The sequence below is a fragment of the Choloepus didactylus genome, chromosome 4, assembly GCF_015220235.1.
Source record: "Choloepus didactylus isolate mChoDid1 chromosome 4, mChoDid1.pri, whole genome shotgun sequence".
Classification (NCBI taxonomy): Eukaryota; Metazoa; Chordata; class Mammalia; order Pilosa; family Megalonychidae; genus Choloepus; species Choloepus didactylus.
The window spans coordinates 170,735,221-170,755,492 of NC_051310.1; the positions used below are offsets into that span (position 1 = coordinate 170,735,221).

Sequence of the window (20,272 nt, forward strand, 5' to 3'; positions counted from 1 at the left end):
AACAAATGACACAAAATATTGAGAACTCCTAATGGAATCATTAATGTAGGAGTTGCAAATGTATAAGCAGCAAAACTGGAGACCTCACCAGCATCTGTTTAGACTGTCATTGCTGCCCCCTCCTGCTCTCCTGTAGCTAACCACCTTCATTAGCTTCCAGCATGAAGTGTGAGGCTTCAATGTGTGGGGATATCAAGTTGTATCCTCCCCAAGACAACCTCTATCACTGTACCCGGGTCAGAGGTGTCTTCGCTAACTTTTTATCCTAAGACATTCCTCTCCCCCTTATGAGGGGAGTGAAAAACCCCATTGACTACTGATCTCTGAAAATTATTTTTACTAATGTAACACCCTCTAATAAAAATATGCTGATTAATCAGTCAAAACACAAAACCCATGTGTCTGTTAGTCTGGCTTGTTCCTGTGTCAGAGGCAATTTCCACCAGGCATAAGAGGTATAGCCTAGTCTACTGCAAAACATAAAATGTAATACTCAAAAAAAAGAGACTTGGGGGCTTTCCATTCTTAAAAAGTATCCATGATAATCATAAATTTCAAAAACATATAATAAAATATGAATGAACTTATTGAAGTATGTATGCAAATAAGCAGAAATTTTCTGTTTAAGATAAAAAATGAATCGTTAAGAATCTACCTATCTGTGAATCCAACTAACTTGTTCTATTACATACAATAAGTTACTAGCCATCTACCATAGGCCAGACACTGTGCTAAAAGTTAGAGAAACAAGGAAGAATAAGACTTGCTGATACATGCAGATGTGTGATAAGTCCTATAACACATGTTATTAGGCAAGGTGAGCAATTAATTTTGCTTAGTGAAGGAAATTTTTTTTTAAAAATGGGTATCTTATTTGGGTCATGAAGAATAAGTATATTAGCTAGAAAAGACCAGAAAAGGCCATTTTCAGGGCCAAAACAGGTCTGAAAGAGAAGGGCATTCAGGGATGATGAAAATGGTTTAGCTGGACACCCAGGGGTAATCTGGGTGTCACTGTGATGGGAGATGAGAGTGGAACTGGAAGGAGTACAGGTATGTTTAATAAAGCTACAGTGAGAAATAAGAGACAGGGAGTAAACTAACAGGAATTTAGACTTGTTTCAATAAGCAGTCAGGAGCCACTCTTAAGTTTTTTAGTATGCTTAGATTGGTGTTTTAGAAGAACATTTCCAGTATCAATGCAGAGGATAATAATAATGATAACATCATCAATTACCATGTAGCCACTCTTTACTGAGCTCTTGCTACATGACAGACAGTCTGCTTAATGCTTAGAGTGGATAATTTCATTTAATCCTTACAACAATCCTGAGTTTGGTAGCATTATCTTCTTTTTCAGATTAAAAAAATTATATACAAAGACAGTGACACACTTAATAAGTGGGTCTGACTCTGGAGCCCATAGTGATTTCCAATCAGCTTCCACACTTCTGAATATAATTAATCTATGAATTAAGGACAGCCCATACTACTTGAAGGGAAATGATCTACAAAAGACCGTAGATACTGAAAGTTTGTAGTTTCTCAATAAACTAATTTTCTTCTAATGTGAAATGGAAGCAATATTGATGGGCCCCCTAAGAGGTTTCATAATGTTTTACTATAATGAATGGCAAACTGCATTAGCAGAGCCAATCAATTCCATTTCATTTGGTTTTGGCTCTCATATTTTTGCAACAGGTTCTTCACATTTGAGCAGTAAAACTGCAAAGGATAACAAACTGTGACTAAATTAAGAATCATCTTAACTTCTCTGATAAAGTTAAACAGAAACCCAATTTTGGCATTTAAGAAAAAGTCAAATCCAGACAGTTTAGAAAAAAAAAACGAAAACTGGTTGTGGTAGGAAAGAATATTAAACCTAGGAAAAAAGTATTCTTTAAAGATGCTATTAATACAGTAAATAATTTAACTTGTATGGTCAGTTTATTCAAACACCATAATTACATGGAACTTTGAATAGGGAGTGAGATCTGGTTGGTTTGTACAGGTTAGTGTGAAACCCTGATACACCCCAAAGTAATTTGGGGCGAGAATAAAAATGTATTTGCAAAGCCCCCCTGAGGGACTGGGGAAATATTAAATTCCCACCTGGGGAATTACTGATAATCTCACATGCATTGGGAACTACCAATTCAGCAGGCCGAGCCCTTGATCTTGGGACTTGCCCTTATGAAGCTTGTTACTACAAAGGAGAGACTAATTTTACAACCGTGCTTGAGTCTCCCCAAGAGAACCTCTTCGTTGCTCAGATGTGGCCTCTCTCTGTAAGCCCACTTGACAGGTAAACTCACTGCCCTCCCCTTAAGTGTGACATGACTCCCAGGGGTGTAAATCTTCCCTGGCAACATGGGACATGACTCCTGGGGATGAGCCTGGACCTGGCATTCTGGGATTGAGAAAGTCTTCTTGACCAAAAGGGGGAAGCAAAATGAAACAAAGTTTCAGAGGCTGAGATTTCAAATGGAGTCAAGAGGTCATTCTGGAGGCTATTCTTATGCATTACATAGACATCTCTTTTTAGTTTTTAGTGTATTGGAATAACTAGAAGGAAATACCTTAAACTGTTGAACTGCAACCCAATAGCCTTGATTTTTGAAGATGATTGTAAAACTATGTAGCTTACATGGTGTGACTGTGTGACTGTGAAAATCTTGTGGTGCACACTCCCTTTATCCAGTGTATGGACAGAGGGTAGAAACAAAAATTAAATGAATGATAGGGGGATGGGGGGATGGGATATTTTGGGTGTTCTTCTTTACTTGTATTTTTATTATTATTTGAAGTTTTTTTTTGGAGTAATGAAAATTGATTTTAGTGATGAATGTACAACCATATGATGTTACTGTGAACAACTGATTTTGTACACTGTGGATGATTGTAGGGTACGTGAATATATATCAATAAAACTGAATGGAAAAAAAAAAGATGGTTATTTAACTATAACATCCCTTCATACTGTATACTTCAGAATATTATATATGATATACATATCTACACACATAGAAAGCACCAAGATATAAATGATAAGAATTATAACAGACATTTTACCTTCCACTGACTCAAACCCCATCCCTTTTGAAGCCCAGGTCAATGTCAAATTTTCTATGCATCCTTTCCTGATTTTAGTCCAAAGTAATTTTTTCTTCCTTGGAACTACCACAACATTTTGTCTATAACCTTATTGTGACACTTATATTTTACTTTGTATTATAATTATTAATGTATATATTACTCTCTCCCCTATTATACTATTATCTAGGTGAAGGAAAGATCTGATCTGTCTCGCATCTTTACCAAGGCACCACCTTGTAAGTGGTCAATAAATATTTTTGAAAGAAAAAAAAACAGTGGAGTTCTAGCTCTTGACTGTAATTATTCACCATTTATAATTTATGTACTTTTCTCAAATTATATTTTACAATAAAAAAGGTTAAAAGGAAAAAACTAAGAAAAATCTATCCTGATTATATACTGTAACTTCTGAAAACTGCTCTACATTAAAAAAGAAACAGTACATACAAGATAGCATCATATTTAACATTTGTACATTCAGAAGTCATAGTCAAAAATGTCTTGAAGCAAAAGAAATAATTGTTTTAAAATTTTTATTTTAAAGGAATAGCCATTAGAGGTAAGGTCATAAAATTAATGCTTTGAAATTATTTTTCCCACCAAAAACAAAAAACCAAAACCACAAACAACAACAAAAAACCAGTCTTTCAACAGGTAACTAAAAAATGGCCAAGATCAAACCTCAAATCAAATACCCCTCAGTTCTAATTGAGCTCAATGTTCAGCCCCTCCCCCTCCAAATACCTAGCTGACAAAATCAGAGGTTGCAAGGAAATGCTTTTTAAGTACAAGTAATGCAAGAAACGACAAGTGAAGGAGAGGTTTCAAAGCTTCAAAGACAGTCATCAATACTGACAGATTACTGTAATTCTGGCTGCCAGCATGATCGATTTGAGCAGCATATGACAATCAATATTGTCCTCATTTAGCGAACAACATTAGATTCATAGTTACAGAAGATATTCCTAGGATAAAATTTAAACTGTATTTAATGATCATAAATACCACAATTTATGCTGTGGAATCTTGGTGGGTACTTTGGGCATAAAATAACCGACAGCAGTATAATTATCTAAATATACTTGAGTTTATTACATGGTTTTTTTTACCCATTTCCTCTGCTGAGGATTAAAGTATTAACTCTGGTGGTTTTCAAAGATTACTTCCATCTCAATTTCTGTTGTAATTTATGTTATGCTTTATTGATAGCTTTAGAATGCATGATTTTTTCTAAACGGGAATTCATTTGGATTTGTTAAAAATATACACTTTTAAAATTTAATACATTGTTATATTTTGAAAATATGTATGTTATTTGAAATTTAAGAAGACACCTATACTTCAATATATCTTAAAATAAAAATGTCTAGATATAGTTTATTACATAAACTTTCATTTCAAAAGCAAGTAATCCACTTATATGGTTATTTTTCCTAAAAATTTATAAGCAATATAGAGCTTTGTGAATCTTTGTGAAGGTGACTAAATGTTCTTAAGATTAGCAAAGCCTATGGGTATCTCCACTATAGGATGGGAAAACAATTTCCAAACAGCTTCTAAAATTCAAGCTTTCAGGTCAAGAAAAATGTTGATCTATTTGATTTAATGTTTTTCCTTTAAGTGTCTCAGAAGCAGTTTTGTTGGTAGGAACTTTTCAGATTTGCTAAATTTAAATGAAGTGTTCATGTTTTTTATTTTCATCTTAAATTATTTCTCTTAGAATTTTCTTCAATGTGGTATCTATCAATGTCTCTACAAGGTTAACCATTAAAAACTTCATGAAGTAGGCCTGAAAATCCAACCCAATCAATCAACCAACCAACCCACCAGCCGTAAGAACCTGATTAGGCAACTCCTTGGTGTTGGGTAGAGTTGTTTTAAATTGATTGTAACTTTTATGAATCACAGAATTAATCAATGCACAAAATAATGGTAGCTTACATTGTTGATTATTTCATTTATTAAGCACATTAAAATTCATTATCTTATTTAATCTTCACAATTCAAAGCTAGGTATTACCACTCTTTTTGCAGAAGAAAGTAAAATTCAGATTTTGTGACTTGTCCAAGATCCCAAGGCAGAATCGAAGCTATATCAATGTTTTTTAACTCCAAATCCAGCTTACATCCCTCTAGCATAATACGAAAATCTGAAATAGTTCTCGAGTATGAATTTTTTAGAGTATGTTAAAAATAATTAAGCCATGTTTCCAACATTCTTGATTTTGTATTTTTAAACTACTTGTTAAGGTGTGCATCTTAAATGCTGTCTGGGTGAGCTTAACAGGGTTCACAAGAACTCTAGGGCCCTCTTAAATAGCTACTCCTTAATGCTGTTATGGTCTTCAAAAAAGATCAACAGACTGCACAGTTAAAGACAAGTGATTTAGAAAACAAATTCACTTGCTTTGTGTCTATACTACTAGGAGTATGATAGGTCCATGGAAACTTCTCTTTGATTGGTATATCCATATTTAGTGGATTTCTCCAAATCTTGTTTTGGTTAATCAATTCAAGGTTCCTAAATCCTTACCATTTCACTAAAATGAGCACTTTGAATATTAGTTTTCAACTTAAATAAGTGATTTGACTGATACAAATAAGAAATGCTATATAAATGGCATTAATCAATGTAACATGCCGTAATCCACCCGTAAATCCATTTTATAGTGTTGGAATACATGAGAAATTACACAGGGATCAGACTGCTTAAATCAATTTTCATTAAAAGAAGAAAATGTGTGACAAACTACCAGGTTACGATAATAAATCCATTTCATGTGGAATGGAACACAGAATATTTTAAAATACCTTCCTTTTAAAGCTTACCATCTAGAGTTCATTATGTAAAAGAAAAATAATGACTAAATATTTTTAATCATATGGAAAAGTATCTGGAAAACATATATCCATTTTTGAAAGGAATATAGAAAACAATTTAAAATTTAAAACTGTGTGCCAGGAATGTTCTAAGAGCTTTATATGTATTGATTGACTCATTTAGTTCTCATAACCCTATGAGCTAGATATTATCATTCACATTTTACAGATAAGGAAATTGAGGTTTAGGAAGGTTAAATAACATGCCCAATACTCAGTTAAGGAAATGGTGGCCAGCATTTGAGCCCAGGCAATCTGGCTCCAGAAGTCATATTTTTAAATACTCCATGTCCTCCCATACTTTGTGCCTGTTTATGTTGCTCCCTCTGTTTGGAATGCTCTTCTTCATCTTATTCTTAATCTTATTCATCTTACTCATTTTTCAAGATTATTACAATTGCACATTTTTTTCAGAAGTGTTTCCTGTCACCACTGCCTTTTCCAGCTGAGTGAGAGGCCCCTTGTTTTTATAGTTAGGAACACCCTGTGTATACCACTATTACAGCACATATACTGTAAACAGTAAGTTTCCCCAACAAGATTGTGAGTACTTTGCAAGGACTGTTTTGGTTATCTGCACCTCCAGAGCAGTAGAGTGTCTGGCACATAATGGGAATGTAATTAATTAACCAAAATAGCCATACAGATTAAAAGTATAAAAAAGAAAACAAATCATTCAAATATCTTAACTGCTCAAACACTGAGAAGGAACTCTACTATCTATATATCAATAAACAGAAGCTCAAAGCCCTTAACAATAATAATAAATACATACGTTGGAAAGTTGACATATACTTAATAGTGGAAACTGTACTGTTAAAAAAAGGATACAAGTTTTGATACAATGGAATCAGTGATTTCAGAGCACGACTTGCATTTATAGCTGTTGCCCGAACCATAATGGGTAGGACTTTTCCATTCACAATAGCACCATCAAAAAGTGGACCAAAGAAAGGAACCTGATTGAAAAATTAGAACATTATTGTATAGTCAAACACATGCTAGAAAGGTTGTAAACAAGAATAATAATCAAGACACTGCTTGCAAACACAAAAAATGTTTTTTGCTTCCTCTTTAGTTTTTCCTCAGTAGAAATAATATTTGAATTCAATTCTTTTCCATGATGGGTCACTCACATTAGGATAAAAAAATGAACAAAAAAAGCCAGAGATCTACAGTGTCCATTCATAAGTGTGCTTCATGTAATTGACTAAATGATTTATACACCCTGCCAATTTTCAAATTTTTATAGTTCCAATTGTAGACAAAGATCCAATGCTGGAGGGAAATTCCTTCTTTTCCTCCATCGAGCAAACACAGGGAAGATACATATCCTTGTGGGCAGGATGTTAGTTTTTCATTACTTTTGTGTGATAATGAGCTTTACTACATAATTTAAACCAGTTTTATTAGGGGAAAAATCTATGTTTAATAATTAAATGTCATTTTATCAGGTGAATGACAGATTCAAAAGTTATTGCATTTTAATATGGTTGGCACATATGGCATTGAAGGTACGGACATTAGCTGTGGATAACATAGCAAATATTTAGGCTTTGTGGTCACATGGTCTCTGTTGCATATTTTTCCTTGATTTTTTTGAAAACATCCTTTAAAAATTTAAAAACCATTCTTAGCTCACAGGCTGTATAGGCTGTGGGCTGTAGTTTGCTGACATGTGGTTTAGATGAAACCCCCCAAAAAGAGGCCAGGCCTGGCCATAAGTCTAAATTCACACATGAGAAATGTAACCATATTCAAGAATCCTGAAAATTCATGTTTAACTGTTAAAAGGTAGGTTTTCTATAAACTAAAATTATTTAATTAAAAAAAAAAGAGAAACCGAAATACTACCAAATTATCTTGAAAGAAAATATTTTTGCAAGAGCATATTTCAACCCTATGGTAAAAGACAGGTAACAGAACTACTTGGTTTTCTTTTACTTTGTGGAATTCTCATTAAACAATCATATAATCTTAATAAAATGTATCAACTAAAAATATAGGAATCATATATTTCTATTCTAAAGGAAAAGCTTACTTATTGTGCCTTCTAGGTAATTAATTATCCTCTTAATAAAAGGTAAGTCCTTTCGTGAGATTTGTACAAAGCACTTTCACTCAAGCACTATCTAGCCTTCACCCATTTGGACATAGTTTCTTGCTACTGATCCTGTTTTAGCTCCATCTCTATCAGGTTTAGACAATCCACATGGTTACCAGGAGCCATCTCTCATTTTCACAACTTGATGCCTAAGTCCACTCTTTTTCTGTAAGGTAGAAAGAAACTCAAAAACCTGTATACAACTCAAAAAATATTATTAAAATGTAAGATATGGACAATGTTTATGATCAATACTACAAATACAAATAAGTTATTTCATTAACTAGAACAAATGTATGACACTTACACAAAGAGTTAATATAGAATGGTTTATACAGGAAAAAAGCACCTATTGCAAACTACAGACTATAGTTAACTGCAATACCTTAATATTCTTTCATCAACAGTAACTAATGTACCATACCAATACTAGGGGTCAATAATGGGGGGAGGGGATAAGGAGTATGGGGTATTTTGGGTTTTCTGTTTTTATGTCTATCTGATATTTTTCTTTCTGGAGTAATGAAAATATTCTAAAATTGATTGTGATGACTGAACAACTAGGTGATGATACTGTGAGACACTGTATACTTTGGATGGATTATATGGTATGTGAATGTATCTCAATTAAAATTGCAGTTACAAAAAAAATTAAGTAAAATAAAGAGTTCTTACCTCTGGTTTTTTCATTATCTGGATACTGAACATGTGATTTTTCATTGGATATATTATAATAAGGACATCACCAAATTCTGTAGGAATAATTCCTCTTCTATAGTCTCTTGTATGTTCTGACCAAACAATGTGCACTTCATCATTTCCTAAATGTCTCAACTGGAAAACCAAGAAAATGGCACAGAATGCTTTAGAAAAATCTAGATTATAGTCATTCAGCTACTGACAACACACTATAAAAAGAGAAACAGTGTAAACAGATTAAAAATTATTTTTTAGATTTCATTTGTTCTTTTTCACAACATGTAAAACAAACATTTAAAGACATTAGGTGACACTGCAGAACACTAGATTAATTTCCAATTGTCCCTAGTCAATTGGAAAGAGACAGACCTTAGATATAAAAGATTCCCTTACAGTTCAAATACTCCTTAACTAGTAACTGCACTAATTCTCCTCTACCAAACCTTTAAAAAGTGTTTAAACAAATAGAACACACTGGTTTGAAATTCTTTTTTTTCCTCATCACTTTCTGGAAATACTAATGAGCAGTGAAGTGGACTGAAGGGGGCAACAGAAAGAGAAGTAAAAGAAATAGAAAAGTCATAAACTGGATAATTACTTATTGAGTAGGGAATGTTGAATATATTTGGTTTAATGCATTTATTTTCAGGTATTCTTTGTCTAAGAAACTTAAAAGTGAACTTAATATCCATTAATCTTGAGTTTTCTTCATTGATATTACTGCATCAACATGTATTTTAATATAAAATTTGGTTAAACTAGTATATATTTACTGATCTGCCACTGCAAACCTTTGAGTCCACTTTTCATGCATAACTCAAGGACTTCTCCATTACTTTCAAACAACTGGACATATTGCAGGTGGGAAAGTTTGGAAAGGAAAACTAAGGATAAGCGTTATCAATATAAACAATATGTGTTAACCGACAGGCAGTTTATTATTGCGTAATAAATCATGCAGTTTATTTTGGCGTAAAGACCACACAACGGAAAAAGTTTAATTCATAATTTAAACTAAGAAAGCAGTTAAGTTCAATTAGTATCACTTTTTAACCCTGGAGTTCTTAACCTGAGTTGAAGGGATCTGAATACTCAAAAGATATCTGTAAAATTGTATTTGTGTATTCTTCTGAGAGAGGGTCCATCAAACAGGAGTATGTATGTGTGTGTGTGTGTGTGTGTGTGTGTATATGTATATATATACATACATATATATATGTGTGTATATATATATATTAAAAAAAGGCTAAGAACCAGTGTTCCAATAGTTCTTGAAATAATCAATCTACCTAGAAAATCTTAATTACTATGAATGCCCATATTTGAGAATTCAACTAAATCCCTGAATTTTAAAATTTGCATTCCTAAGCAAGATTTGCCTTCTTAGAAATTCTGAAAGATTATAGGATAGAGGCAGATATTAGTGCCCAGCTAAATCTATAGAAAACCTATAATTTTAGAATTGAAATACACAGATTTCATTTTTTAAAGGAAGACATTTTCAAGTGGATTAAATAATCCTTTTCATTAAAACTATAATTTTTTTACTGCTTTAAATACATGATGGTAGGCTTCAAACAGTAAAATAATTTTAAAAGTTTGAGTTCTCATTAACTTGTATAATAAATACATATACAACTTGAATGACATAAATGTGGGACTTGGGTTTTGTGACATTTTTTAAAAAGCAAAAAAGATTGCACAACTCAGAAAAACCATGGCTCTATAATTTCATTTTTTAATCAAAATACTTTAAAAATATCCTTCCTATACAGCCATACCCATGTGTCAGCTTCCCTAATAGGTTTATGTTAACTGAATACAAAAGAAATGTGAAATAAATTTAACCAGGAGGGATGATCCAATCTAATTTTGATACATTAATGTCATATGCTGTACATGTTACAATAGCAGCCAGATCTAATACTAAGCTCCAGGCTATAGTGAGATTTCCAAATGGCAGATTGTTCTAAGTGATATCAAGTATAATTGAAGTAATAAACGATAGTAAAAGCTGAGCACACTGTCAGGAAGAATTTAAGTATTTACTTTTTTAAAATTAAATGAGTTAGGTTAGGAAAGACAAGACAACTGAAATAATGCAGGTCTCAATTTACAGAAAATTCCTTTTATTTATCTGCTACATTAACCCTTGAACCCTTGCCAAAACTATCTATAATTTCTAGGGCCCACTTATCTAAACAAACAAGGGGAAAGGGCAACTACACTTTTATCTTACAACTGAAGTTTGTCTTTAAATATCTACCACAGAATATTAAAAGTTTTATAGAAGTTTAAAAGAAAAGAACAATATATTTTGCCAAGATGTTGTAATGAAGATTTTTTGGCAAAGAACCATGTGCACAATAAAGTCATTCTAAACATGTTCTAACAGTTTAAGGAAAAAGCTTCATGGAAATCCCTTATTTATAAATGCTAAAAAAGCAATTATTTTAGGCTGTCATGAGGAGGCATGTTTTTATATCTCTATATCTTCAAAACCTGTTATATAATAATTAAGCACAAATTGAGAAATTGCTAATCACTACTGTGTATCTTGGGAATTTCTGAAAGACTACTGACAACATTTTGAGTGGTTAACCGTTAATAGAAATCTCAGAAGTATGTACATTTGATGTAAATACTTTACATACTATTTTACATTTATCTTACTTATTCTTTATCTCTTATGTACATATCAGATTGTGTTTATGTGTGCTCAGCAGGTTTTCCTTTCCTGTAGTCTGAAAACTCTCAAAGGAGTTCCTACTCACATGTTTTTGGACCCAGATACCAATTCATTTCTGAAAGAGAGTACAAGACTTCTGTACATGGGATAGGCCTGTTAAAATGATTGGCAAACTATTCTTCCAAATTCACTTGAACTGCTTTGAAGTCATTTTAGAATTCATGGTATATAACATGGGCTGCAGATTATCATTATTAATTTATGAAGATAAAGCAGTATCATCAGGTTTTTAAAATGAAATTTGACATACCTAAAATGGAAGCTCTCAATAAATTATAGAATATAGAAGCCTTAAAGTTCCAATTTCTCACCTGCTGCCATATCTCTAACAAGTAGTCATCCTACCTCTACTTAAATACTTCTAAGGTTGGGGAGCTTACAAATTTACAAATCAGCTCATTCTCTCTCTTTTTTTTAAATTTAAAAACATTTTATTTTTGGCAAAATCAAATGTATCACTGAGATTACATAGAAATACATTTCAACCAAATCCTCATACAAATGCACTGGTCAAGTAAGTGTTCATAATTATTAAACAGTTATGTATTATTTGATCATGCCAGTAGCCGAAATGATTACCATTAAAAATTGGAAAAGAAACACATCTTAAATATGCAAATACCATCTTAATACCCTATTGCTTTACCATTGATAACAGATGGCCACTAAATATATACCTATTTCATAAAGCTTTTTAAAGCAAAAATATAAATTCTATTTGTTATAAAAAAGCCATTAATCTGGCTTCTAAACATTCTCATTATACAAATTTCAAAACACGATATGACGAACAAAATTATGAACTCTTCTTTATGAAATACATATTACCCTCTAATTAAGGTACATCTTAGAATATGACAGAAGACAAACAAGAAGGCTAATACAGACCATAGAACATTATGGAAATAAATACAAATGTAATATTGCATAAGCATATTTGATTTATTTTCCTAGTGAAAATGTATCTTTAGTATTTGAAAATTCCCATGAATAAAAGAAAAAAATTATTTTTGAGGGATACTCAAAATCTAAGCCCACATTTTCATGAATTTAACATATTTTTCTTATAATGTGATAAATCATATTAGAAATCTTGACCAAAAATTTCTGTTTCTGTGAGTACAAATTACAGTCTGTTATATATTATGTAAAGGTATAAGGAACACAGTTTTAAAGGTCAGGGTTCATCATCACATCAAAAATGAGATGCAAGGAAACACTTATTTTCCATGTTGAAGACTAAACCCAGAAGCAGCTTTAGTTTTGGGAAAATGATATTCTAACTTCCTCAAAACAAATAAAAATTAATTTTGCTAATTAATATTGACAGTTCATATAGAATATTTGCCATAGCTTTTAAGTATCAAAACTAATAGGGCATCACAAAATAAGCTTTGGTGAGAAAATATCTTTATCAAGGGAGAAAATACCAATACTTATTTAGAGACGAGAAATACATTTTATAAAGTAAATTTGAGTAATAGGCATTGAAACTACAGATAGCATATATTCTAAATGTTATTTAGGAAACATCTTATCAGATGAGGTTTAGATACCATTATAATGTAACATCTCATTAGAACTTACATTTTATTTTCAGTATTTTACATACAGCAACTTCCCCCCCAACAATCTCTATTTATAAAACAAATATAACATATAGAATATAACTGATAATCATAACAAACATTATTACCTTACATTTACTAATAAACATTCTAATTGCATTTGGCTTACTTATTATAAGAACTTATATTCTTGCTACTTTACCTGCTAAATATTAATGATCTGGTGGCATTATTTTCAGTTTACATTTTCCCCATGATGTGAACAGCATTTAATAGATAAAATGACATACGTGTATTGAATGGTAATGTGTTTATTGGTTTGAAATTGGAACATGTTTAGTTTGCCTTGGTCTATCTCTTTAGGACTTTAAAAGATATCTTTAAGATATGGCTTTTGGGAAATCAATAATATACTAGCAGCCTGGAGAATGAACATTAGCACATTAAAAAGGTGCTAATTATTTAGAACTCAGATATGTAGCAGATATTTGGATAATTTGTCTTTCTGTAATAAATTCATTTCCAACAAAAAAAGATGTTATGACATACAGTGTGTTGTTTTGAAAAATAAAATGTTATGGATCAATAGTGAATGTATACAGATATTTTACTGAAATTATTTTCAAAAAGTTAAGCTGTTCAAAAATATATTGGCATGTATGATACCTGTCATACAGTAATAATGATACATATCTATATAAAACAAATGTAACAGGAGCCAGGATCTCTTCTTACCATCAGCACCTCTGTCTAATGGGTCAGAGACAAAACACTGTGCCTTCAAGAGTTTGTCCCATTTTGAACCCCTCCTGTATCTCACCTAATTTTGACTGAGTATCTAGAGGGAAATCCCCTGCTCCACAGTTAAATGGGTCAAAAGAAGGTTCTGTTCCAAACAGATCCCGTTTAATCTCAGTAGATCTAGTAGGTACTGGAGGTGGCTGTGTGCATTGCGATTAGGTGTCAAAGACTGGGAGATACTGGAGAAAATGGAATCATATCAATGATGTCAATAGAGGGTGACTTAGGTGTCACACTGCCTGCTGGAGATGTTGTTACTTGGGTTGTTCTTAACTGATTTTCCAAATCTTCGTATTTTGTTTTTGAACTCCATATTTTCTAAGTCTTGGGTTCTTTTCTGTAGCCCTGCAATCTGCTTTCTTGTTTCAACATCTTTTCCCCCAGATGCTAGAAATTTCCTGTATGCCAGGTTGAATGCTCGGACAATCGTCCAAGTTATCTCTTCAGCACACTTTTCACTGACAAATACATAGCACTAATGTTTATTTGACTCAGAATCTTTGCATATTAAAGTGAATATACTCTTGTCTGTTTTATTGTCTGTGCAAAATGATATTCTATGAAGCTGGCAATTGTGTTGGACTTCCTTTGTTTTGGGTTCTAGAATTTTTACTCCATAAATTGATACCTGCAACTCAACTTTAGGAATTTTCTGGCCTTCAGATTTCTCGATATGTCTTGCAAACTTCAGTTTCCTTACAGCATCTCACAACTTCTGTTCCTTTGGGCTGTTCCACTTCTGTCCTACCAAGAAACTGTATTATAGGGAATGTAATGTTTGATAAACCTTCAAGCGTATGCATCCATGTTTTGTTTTTTCTTCCTGCTAAAAGCATGGTTCATGATGAGGATCAGCCAAACCAGTGTTCAGTTCAATCACACTTTGTATCCTGGGGATGCTCAAATAGAGTTGATTGAATATACAGATACTTGACTTTGTACAGCTCCAATCATACAGCTGCCATCAGAATTCTCCTTCATCACTTTTTTTCTTATGTATATCAGATGGAATCACATGACTTAGGCTGTCCTTACCAGGGACAGAATCAAAAATGCACCATTCCATTTTTAAATAGCTATAATATTCATAGGAACATCCTTTATACTTAGTTAAAACCTGCCTTCTTGAAGCTGGTTCTTCCAAAATGAGCCTTACAAAATAAATCCATTCACCATTCCATATTATCTTTTCAGATATTGAGATCGGTCTAATACACATTTCAACTTTTCTTTTCTGGATCCAAAGTGTCCTTAGTTTCTCTTCTTATAATAAATCCATTCACTATCCTGGCTTACTGCCTCAATTTACCGATGCTTCTTTTTAAATTCTAGAATAGAATATTAACACAAGCTCTAATATGGTCAGCCCACAGTGGGGCTATCTCTTCCACTGTTTTCTTCACTACATTATTTTTTGCATTTTTGCAAGGTTGGCTCAAATTGAACTTGCAATCAATTCAAATCACTAAGTCTTTTTTTTTTTTTAAAGTTCTTTTAAGCAGGTACAGCAGAATTTTAGAACTAAAGATAGGGTTTTAAATTTATTAAGATTTACTTTGCCAAGTTCAGATTATCTTTAAGACTGTTTTGTTTTTTTTTTAGCCTGACTGCTTTTCACTGTATTTGACAAAAATGTCAAATGGGACAAGTTCAGTTATGAGCCTTACAGCAACTCATTATAGACCCTCCTCCTGGTTAAAAAACAAACAAAAAACAAAAACACCCAACATTTATTGAGTGCTTACTATTCCAAGTGCTTTGTGATAATTAATTCAATTAATTTTCACTACAATGTTACAAGGTAAATATAATTATTGTTGCTTCCATTTTTACAGGAGAGAAACTGAAGCATAAAAAGATGAAATAACTTGCCTAGGGTCACACAACTTGTAAGCAGCAGAGTCAGGATTCAAACCCAGCCAGGCAGGCTAGTTCCAAAACCCACACTTTAACTACCTCCTTATCTTGCCTCTCATTAAGTAATTTATTTATATGCCCTGTATATGGTTACATAGTCAGTCATGAATATATTTGCTGAACTGTTATTAAGACCACACTTCTCCAACTTGTCCACCACAAAGACTAAGTTAAATGCTTTATACGGCCCATGGCTTTCCCTGATCTAGTAATCCCAGTAAAACAAATTAAATTACTTTGACATGATTTGTATGGTGAACTCATGTTAGCTCCTAGTGATCACTAGTTCATTATCTAAGTGCTCACAAACCATCTGTTTAATAATCCCATTTGCCAGGCATTGACATGACGTTCATGAATGTTGGTAATTTCTCTAGTCTGTGCCCTGCTCCATGTCCTTTTGTAAAATCAGGATGTTTGCTCATTTTATGGCAGTGTTCTAATTTTCCATGATTATCAGCAGGACTCCAGAGTCAATTCTAGATTTCCTCAGTGCCATGAAATATTACTCATCTGGGGCTGTACAACAGAATTCATTTAAAGTAACTATATCATCTCTCTCAAAAAATCAGCTTATTTCCTGACTTCCCCATTTCTGTTATAAACACTTATCTAATTATAATTACTCAAAACCTGAAAGTCTTCTTTGATTCTTCCGTTTTCCTTTCTACATTTTTAATAATACGTTTTCCATTAAAAAAAGTGTTATATTTTATATTCCTTTTTTGTATTTTTCTTTCTATCGCCTCTACTGTCGGCCTAGGTCAGATGCTAGTCATCATCGTACATACCTGGGCTAGGTCAGTGAATTCTTTTTTTTTTTTTTTAAATCTGCATTTTATTGAGATATATTCACATACCACACAGTCATACAAAACAAATCGTACATTTGATTGTTCACAGTACCATTACATAGTTGTACATTCATCACCTAAATCAATCCCTGACACCTTCATTAGCACACACACAAAAATAACAAGAATAATAATTAAAGTGAAAAAGAGCAATTGAAGTGAAAAAGAACACTGGGTACCTTTGTCTGTTTGTTTCCTTCCCCTATTTTTCTACTCATCCATCCATAAACTAGACAAAGTGGAGTGTGGTCCTTATGGCTTTCCCAATCCCATTGTCACCCCTCATAAGCTACATTTTTATACAATTGTCTTCGAGATTCATGGGTTCTGGGTTGTAGTTTGATAGTTTCAGGTATCCACCACCAGCTACCCCAATTCTTTAGAACCTAAAAAGGGTTGTCTAAATTGTGCGTAAGAGTGCCCACCAGAGTGACCCCTTGGCTCCTTTTGGAATCTCTCTGCCACTGAAGCTTATTTCATTTCCTTTCACCTCCCCCTTTTGGTGAAGAAGATGTTCTCCGTCCCATGATGCCAGGTCTACATTTCTCCCCGGGAGTCATATTCCACGTTGCCAGGGAGATTCACTCCCCTGGGTGTCTGATCCCAGGTAGGGGGGAGGGCAGTGATTTCACCTTTCAAGTTGGCTTAGCTAGAGAGAGAGAGGGCCACATCTGAGCAACAAAGAGGCATTTGGGAGGAGGCTCTTAGGCACAATTAAAGGGAGGCCTAGCCTCTCCTTTACAGCAACCGTCTTCCCAAGGCCTTCTTCTATCCTTCTCCCTCCCTCCTTTCTAACTACTATCTTTCATACATTAGCAAATATTAATTTAGAGCTGACTAAATGCACTGAACTAGCTGTTGCAGACACAATAATGAGGAAAAACAGACATGGCCTCTGTTCTCACAAAGCTTCGATCCCTGTGAAGGGGACAGAAAAATAAGCAGACAGTAAATGAATAATTACAAAAACAGATTATACTCTAAATATACTTTTCTGAACGGAAGTAACAAAGAAAACTGATCTAAAATGGCACTTGAACTAAAAGCTAAAGAATGTGTAGAAGTTAGTTACTTTGGGAGATACCTGGTATATATGTAGAAATTGAAACTATTATTCACTACTCCAAGCCCCCATTCTTTTCCCCACCTCTCAGTCACTCATACTTAGGGAAATAGTATACACTATCATACATCTTAATCATGAGAAAATACATACTTTCATATATACTCTTATAGTCATATACATTTTCATACATCTACTTGCTGTCTGACTCATTCATATTTAGTTAAGGAAGGCTTCTTGAAGGCTTTAAGTGCAACATCTAGTACTATGCCTTAGCAGTGTGGGTACTCAATAAATACAGTTTATTATTAAAAAGATAATATAACAATATTTAACTTGGCAATTTTTCCTATGTTACACAGTGTGTGGCATAAAAATAGAATTATCTGTAATTATGGAATTTATTTTTATATGTCACTTTGATAATAATAAACATATCTTTATTTAGAGATAGTTCTTTTGATTTGTGGGTTTGGTCGCTATAGTAATTTGTTCAACAATATTTATTAAATACCAATAGGCCTGGTACTGGGGCTTGGAGATATAACAGTAAATAAAACAGAGAGACAAAGTCCTTGCCCTCATAACCTTATATTCTAGTGGGAGGAGACAGATAAACATATGCAAAAATAAACAAACAGGATAATTTTAAACAGTGATAAGTGCTATAAAGAAAATAAAACGGGAATGTGACAGTGTTATGAGGTGGAGGGGGCTTCTTTAGCTTGAATGGTCTGGAAAGTCTCTTTGAAGAATCGTCATGTGAGATGAGACTACAATGAGAATGAGAATGAGGAAGCCTGATGATTTGGAGAAAGAACATTTCAAACAGAGAGAAAAGTAAGTGCACATTCCTAAAATGGGAATGAGCTTGATATGTTGGAAGGTTAGAACGACAGCCACTGAGGCCAAATGTAGCAAACGTCAAGTGACAGAAGATGAGGTTAGAGAGGTAGGCAGGGGAGGTGGCCAAATCATGTAGAACACTGAAGCCAAAGTGAGGAATTGGAATTTTATTCTACATACAACAAGAAGCCATCGCTTTCTTATCCAAATTATAGCACTCACAGTGGTGAGATAAATTTCCTTTGAGTTTATATTTCCTGATTTCACTATCCTCTATTCTTATTATCAGGCATACATGTGTAGAAATTGGGGTAAAGGGCAGAGTCCATATTAAAACAGAATTATTTAGTATACAGTTAATTGTTATGTTTAGGACTGAAAACATAACTTCATAACATTTTAATAAATATTATATTAACTAAACTTTTACCAAAACAATGAAAATTTTTTTATTATTTCTTAAATTTGTTTCTTTTAATTAATTTTCCAGACTGCATTTAGTACATAATTCTCTGGAAAGTATCTTATATTCATATTTTATTTCTATACAAAATATAGAAAAAATATTTAAGATTAAAATAGGACTAAAGAGGCCTGCCAGGTGCATTTATTTATGAAACTGTTGTGACCAAATTGTAAAACGGAAAGCAAAATGCTGTCTATTACACTAACAGTATTTCAGAGGAAACTGACTTAAATAAAGTGCTTCTTTCCCCTCTTTTGGGGGGTCCAGGAAATGAAAGACAGACTAGAGAGTCTAACTAAGTATGTTACAATTATCTCAACTTCATCTTCATCAAATTCTTAAAAGGATGATTCACTAGAGTATCAGCAAGTGGCTAGAATGAGGAGACAGAGGAAATGAGAGAGGCTCCTGTGAACATTTTATACCAATGCTTACAGCACTTTTGATTTTTAGGGGTGAATAAACTCAGCTAAGTGGAAATTATTTTTAACCATTTTCCATCAATCTTCCTCAGGTAGAGATAATTTATAGAACAGATGGCTTGGACTGGGATTCTAGCAGGATTTCTGATAATAGTGGTATAATATTTTTACGAGAGACTCTACTCTGCTGGACTAAATCTTTGGTCATCTGTTTTAAAAGTATAGTATATGTTATCAAAATTCTACTACAATTGTCTTGAATCTTGAAAAAGCTTCTCTTCAACAAGAAATAAAACTGTTACACTTAAACAGATGAAAGGATATTTACCTCCTCATTCTGAGAAAATGTTTAAAAGTAATTTATAAAATCACCAAATGATGTCTTAAATTAAAAAGTTCAAACTAAAATTAGTTTCTATAAAATGGATATAAATGATTTTCTCCTATAAAGTTTAAAACAAAGAACCAGAGTCATAAATAATTCTAGCTTGCCAGAGGCATGGCTATTTCTTTATACTGACTGTCGACTATCTAATTTAATTAGAAGTATTAAACTCCATGCTGAGGTCAACAAGCCTTACTTCCTCCGATATTACACTTCAACCAGTGCTCATTAATGTGTCTACTGAATGGATTAACACACCTAAAGATATATGTACAAAGGAAAGGGGGGACAACCTAATGATATCCAATTGTTCATTTGTAAGAGGACACATGTTCAAGGCCTCAACTTATTACCACTAATGTGGAATTTATTAAATTCAGGAGAAAAAAATACCAATACAGAAAGTGATTTTTTATTAAGGA

At 33.0% G+C, this 20,272-nt stretch overlaps 1 protein-coding gene and 1 pseudogene across 7 annotated transcripts in view; both read right to left on the reverse strand.

The window, feature by feature from the left end:
- Positions 1 to 20,272, reverse strand: part of RALGAPA1 (Ral GTPase activating protein catalytic subunit alpha 1) — a 384,096-nt gene that overhangs the window by 22,269 nt on the left and 341,555 nt on the right. For all 7 annotated transcript variants that reach the window (XM_037834821.1, XM_037834823.1, XM_037834822.1 and 4 more), the window contains 2 exons: positions 8,756 to 8,914; positions 6,808 to 6,935 (listed from right to left, as the gene is read on the reverse strand). In XM_037834821.1, the coding sequence (XP_037690749.1) occupies positions 6,808 to 6,935; positions 8,756 to 8,914 (287 nt within the window). The remainder of the gene's footprint in view (positions 1 to 6,807; positions 6,936 to 8,755; positions 8,915 to 20,272) is intronic.
- Positions 13,834 to 15,136, reverse strand: LOC119532417 (annotated as a pseudogene).